Source organism: Macrotis lagotis, chromosome 3 (genome assembly GCF_037893015.1).
Source record: "Macrotis lagotis isolate mMagLag1 chromosome 3, bilby.v1.9.chrom.fasta, whole genome shotgun sequence".
NCBI lineage: Eukaryota > Metazoa > Chordata > Mammalia > Peramelemorphia > Peramelidae > Macrotis > Macrotis lagotis.
The window spans coordinates 269,627,657-269,632,910 of NC_133660.1; the positions used below are offsets into that span (position 1 = coordinate 269,627,657).

The following is a 5,254-nucleotide window of genomic DNA, read 5'->3' on the forward strand; positions in this document are numbered from 1 at the left end:
GCATTAGAACATTGAGTAGATTCACTAATTACTTCTGAAAATTAATTCTATATTCACAATTTGTCTTCCCTTGTCCTTGACTAATAGGTAAGCCTCTGCCAGACTGTCCTCCAGGCTAAATATTTTCTCCCCAGAAGGGCTAAGTGAATCTGGCCTGGATGGTAATGTCATCTGTCAGCTGAAGTCTCTGTCAATGGCACTATCCACCCTCCCTTCTCTTGTTCCGGAGATAAGAAAAGCAACACCATATCATTGCAAAGCTATTACTTTGGTAGACCCAGAAGCCAAGAGTCGCCTCATTTCCCTTCTTCCTCCCCTCTCAGCTTGTTGACTTTAGGGAAAAGGGAAGGAACCCCAGATCACAACTACTAACCTTGATAAGTCCAAAAACCAGAGGACCCATAGCCAATCAGTACAAATAATGAAAACTAGTGATATCTAATCTTCACCTAGCCATTCCCTATGAATTCCCAATCGTTTCAGGCAGTGGTGTAAAACACACAAAGCAGGTAATATTTGTGTAAATTCATTTCAATTTATTTTTAATCCAGAAATTAATGTTTTATGAAAGCATATGCCCAATCTCCAAACTGTCAAATTGGGTGAACAATATAGTATGGCTTCTAGTCCACACTTTCAAGTTGCTACTCAAGGTGAAGGGATCATTCAGCAGAAAAATTCAAGTTCCCCAAAATTAGACCTTAGGAAGGTCATCAGTCAATCTCCACTGTCTGCTTTTATCTCCCCCCCCCCCCAAGCTTCCTTCGTCAGGTAGTACAACCAATGTTGAATGAGGTTATTAGGAATCCATGCCACCTCCCCTAATTCACTTATTCTGGGAAGAACTTACCTGGGGTCTCTTGGTCAGAGATGAGATCACAGAGCTAGAGCTAGAAGGCAGGCCATCTAGTCCAATCATGTCATTTTACAAATGAGGACACTGAGGCTCAAGGAACATAAAGGACTTAAGGATCACACAGATAATGAGTAGCAGAGGCAGGTTCTCTGACTCTGAGCCAATGGACTCTTTACTGTTTCAACCTACCTTAGCTAACAACTGAGCATCATGGTCCCTAGTAAAATAAGTCAATAGAGGAATTTATATTCAGGAAATTGTCTCATTCCACTCTATCCCATTCAATCTAATTGCATAAACATTTATTAAGGACCTCATGTGTGCAAGTACTGTGCCAACTGAGTGTGGGGGATACAGAAATAAAACAGTGGTATTCCTGCCTTCTAGGAGTTGGCATTCGCGGGGGGGGGGGCAGGGAATGAAGATGCTTCATTTATAATAGAGAATGTGGGATGATGGGGACTGAGAACAGAACCTCAGAAATCTTCCTCCACTGTCACTTAGAGGTGACTCTGGGCTCAAACTAGATAGAAGTCAAAACCTAACTCTGTCTCCTGATTTCTCTTTACAGCTGTTTGCCATGATCTTTGCCATGTGCCTCTTCCGAGGGATCCAGTAAAGCGGATCCTGCCCCTCCCATTCCTCATGATTGCTAATCCTGCCTTGCCTCCTCCCCTCCCTAGAGCCCCCACCCCTGCCTGCCTGATCCAGATAAAGCAAAGTTGGCAGGGGGGCAGATGGTGGGGATGGTGAGAAGTAGGGCAGTAAATAGCTATTTTTTTTTAACAAGAAGAAATGAAGAAAGGGGAAAAAAAGATTGCTGTAAAATATTCTTGGCCAAGGAGATAGCCCAGAATCAGAGGTGCTGAGCACTGGACATGAGCGCCGGACTTATCCCTAATGGCACCCTGCCCAGGGACCAGGAGCCAAACCCAACCAGGCCTGGATTGCACTAAAGACCAAAGGAGAATGGGCAGCATAGTGCCAGGGAGGCATCTCCCAACACTCCTTCTACTTGTGCCCCTGGATCCCACAACCACCCACCAGGGCTTGTCTTGTGGACTACGACCGCCACGTTTGAGCAGGTCAGGAGGAAGTAGGGAAGCTTCGTAACTGGGACCTAGGAGAGAGCAATCTTGAATTGTCTGTGTGATCAGAGAAACACAAGTTCAAATTCCTCCCCTGGGGAGGAGGGGCTGGATGGGGAGGGAGGTGGAGGTAGGGTTCCAAGGCGGGTAGCAGAAGTTTTTGAGGGTCTTTGGGTGGAGCAAACTAGAATTAGGCTCTGTTCCAAGCATGTGCCCAGGATTGAAAATGATCACCACCTCGCTTCTGGTCACCCCAATAACCCCCAGCTCTCCCACAGTGCTGGTGGGATCACAGGTCTAGAGCTGGAAGGGGCCTTGGAGACCAAGCTTTGCCCAAGAACACATAGATCTGTCCTGTGTCATTGTGACTATATCACAAGGCTTCCTTCCTGGAAACCATAAACCTGACTAGCCAGCCAGCCAGAAATTGGGAGCGATGGGTCCCTGATAGCACCCATTTCAGGCAGAAGTATCCTCAACTCTGATGCCTCCTTGTCGCCCTCTGGTCCCCCACTTCCCATGTCAACCTTGCTGTAGCCCTTGGAGAGATGGTGAATTCAGAGGAGTATTACCCCTTCCCCCCTTCCTCCTGACCTAAAACTAGGGGAGGGCAGTCAAGCTTTACTCCAGAATGGGCAATTTAGAAGTATCCCCATCACCTTCCCGGGATACATGCCAATCTGCTTACCCCACCTCTGGCAATTGTGTTCACTGTTGGCCTCACCCACTGGCACGTGCTCAGTCCTGGCCCTGGTGGCAATAGTAGAGGGCTATTTTGCCCTCAGAAGTCCCTTTATCATCAGGGCAAAAACCTCAGGGTACATGCATATCTCCCCTCTTGTTGCAGGTGAAACTGTTCGCTAGGGCTCCACCTGCCTCCTTTGGTTTCTCTTCTCTTATCCTTCTCTTTCCCCATACGCTGCCCATTATCCTGCTCTCCTCCTAATTAGGACACAGGAAAAGACTGCACATTAGAGGAGTGTCCAGGGCCCCTGTACAAATGTCATCCAGACCCATAAAGTGAAAATAAATCCCTATTCATTGGATGCCCATGCAGCTCACTTGCCCTTTCTCCCCCCCAAGGGGCCCTGGGTAAGAAAGAAAAAAGGAGTAATCTGCACCAGAGACCAGAAGGAGGACTAGGCCAGGAAGGACAAGACCCTAGAATAAGCCAAGACAACTCCTTATCTAGACCAGACTCAGAGTGGTTTTTCTCATAATCAAATAAACCTTCACCCAGGCCTATCCAAAGGGGGATAGGAGTTGAGGGTGAGGGAGTGAGGTTGGTGGGAGACTTCGCCCCAGCATAGGCTGCCAATTGTCTTAGGAACCAGTGCCCCTTTCAGAAGCTACTGACTCTTTGGAGAAAGAAAAAAAGTTTTGGTGGGAAGGGTAGGGGCGGGCAGGCTCTGGAATCCCCATAGGCCTGGGGCCCAGAGCTGCTGCTGCTGCTGCTTGTTTTTGGTAATCATCCCCCTGCCCCACTTCCCCCCAGCCCTGACTTGTCCCTTTTCCCTTCTCTCTGTCATTATCTAATGGAAGGCCCTAGAAGAGTTCGAGTGTGACAGGGCCCTCTCAACATCCCTCCCCCAGCCCAGTCTCCTGCCATGTGAAATACGTTAAAGTCTATTTTGAAAATTGTAAATGTTCCTTGGAGTAGATAGCAGAGCTAATTTATCATGTATTCCCTCCCATCAGGCTTTTTTTATATTGGGGAGTTTTTTTGTAAAATAAGACAGAACACGCATTGAATGTTCTGCACCAGTCTTTGTGTCTGTTTCTTAAAAAATGAATAAATAAATAACTGCATATATAAATGGTGACTGTGAATCAGGAGGCTTTTCATTTCGTGTCTTGGGGAGCGTGGTGGGGAAGGAGAGAGTAGGGGGAGGGGGTGTCTTGCAAGCTAGAAACTGAAGATGTATAGAGGAGGCAAAAAGGAATAGGCAAGAGCCCCGAGTCTGGAGTCAGGAGGGTGAAGAATTGAATGTCAGCTCTGATGCTCCCTTACGACCCAGGGTTCTAGTTCTAATGTTTTATTTTCTATGGTTCTTTCTAATTGGCATTCCGTGTTTCAAGTTCCTGATTTTGATGTTCTGTGTTCTCAGATCCTTTCCAATGCTAACATTCATTTTATGTTTTAAGGTCCTGTTTCTGATGTCTTGTCTTTTATGGTTCTTTCTGATTGGCATTCTAATGTTACAAGATCCAAGTTCTAACATTCTATGTTCTAGGATTCTTTCCAGAGAACATTCTATATTCTAAGGTCCCAGTTCGAGTATTTTATCTTCTACAGTTCTAATTGGCATTCTAGGTTACAAGATCCTAGTTCTGATATTCTATGTTCTAGGATGCTTTTCAGTGCTAACATTCATTCTAGGTTCGAAGGTCCCAGTTCTCATGTTTTATTGTCTAAGGTTCTTTCTAATTGCTTCTCCATGTTACAAGATCCTAGTTCTCACATTCTATGTTCTAGGATCCTTTCCCATGCTAATCTACATTTGTTTTGTACTAAGCTTCCAGTTCCGATGTTTTATCTTTCATGGTTCTATACTGCAAGATCCCAGTTCTCACATTCTATGTTCTAGGAACCTTTCTGTTGTTGACATTCATTCTATGTTCTAAGATCCCAGTTCTCATGTTTTATCGTCTATGGTTCTTTCTAATTGGCGCTCTATGTTACAAATTCCTAATTCCAACATCCTATACTCTAAAGTCCTATGTTCTACAGTAAGCAATTACTCCTTTTTCATGTTTATATATATGTATGCATGGGTATCTTTGTGTTGGGTGTATGTGTGCGGGCATGCGTGTGTGTGTGTGTGTGTGTGTGTGTGTGTGTGTGCATGTGTGTAAAGTACAAATGTGACAAGTTTTGGAGGAACATCTGCTCTCTTGTAGAGGTTTTCTGGGATCATCTGGGTCCTGGCTAGAGCTCAGGTCTCATCCACTCCCTTGGTCCATCTACCATCCCCTTCCCCAACACCACCCTGCAGACCCCTAGAAGGGGAAGAATAGACATGCTGGAGCTTCTCCTTTCCCCTAAAACAACATACTTCACTCCAACCCTGCCCAAAGGCAAATAATGGAGACTTAAGGCTGTCTTCTGTCTTGTCCTGGCCTTTCAACCATATCAGCAACCAACAGAATAGGCCATGGCAGGCAGAGGGAAGCTGTTTCCCCAGTTCCTGTTTCTCTAGTACCTCTAGCCTTAGAGACTGAGAGCCCTCTCCCCAAGGGTCTTCAGGGTGAGCATCCCTCAGGTCTGGGCTGGTTCTATTTGGGGAGAAAATCTGGAGATAAGACAGAA

At 45.9% G+C, this 5,254-nt stretch overlaps 1 protein-coding gene across 1 annotated transcript in view; it reads left to right on the plus strand.

Moving 5' to 3' along the window:
- The window catches only part of TSPAN18 (tetraspanin 18), a 36,861-nt gene extending 33,072 nt beyond the window's left edge, over window positions 1-3,789 (plus strand). Inside the window, exon 8 of the mRNA XM_074230513.1 lies at window positions 1,428-3,789. Within this exon, the coding sequence (XP_074086614.1) occupies window positions 1,428-1,475 (48 nt within the window). The 3' untranslated portion in view covers window positions 1,476-3,789. The remainder of the gene's footprint in view (window positions 1-1,427) is intronic.
- The last annotated feature ends 1,465 nt before the right edge of the window (window positions 3,790-5,254 follow it).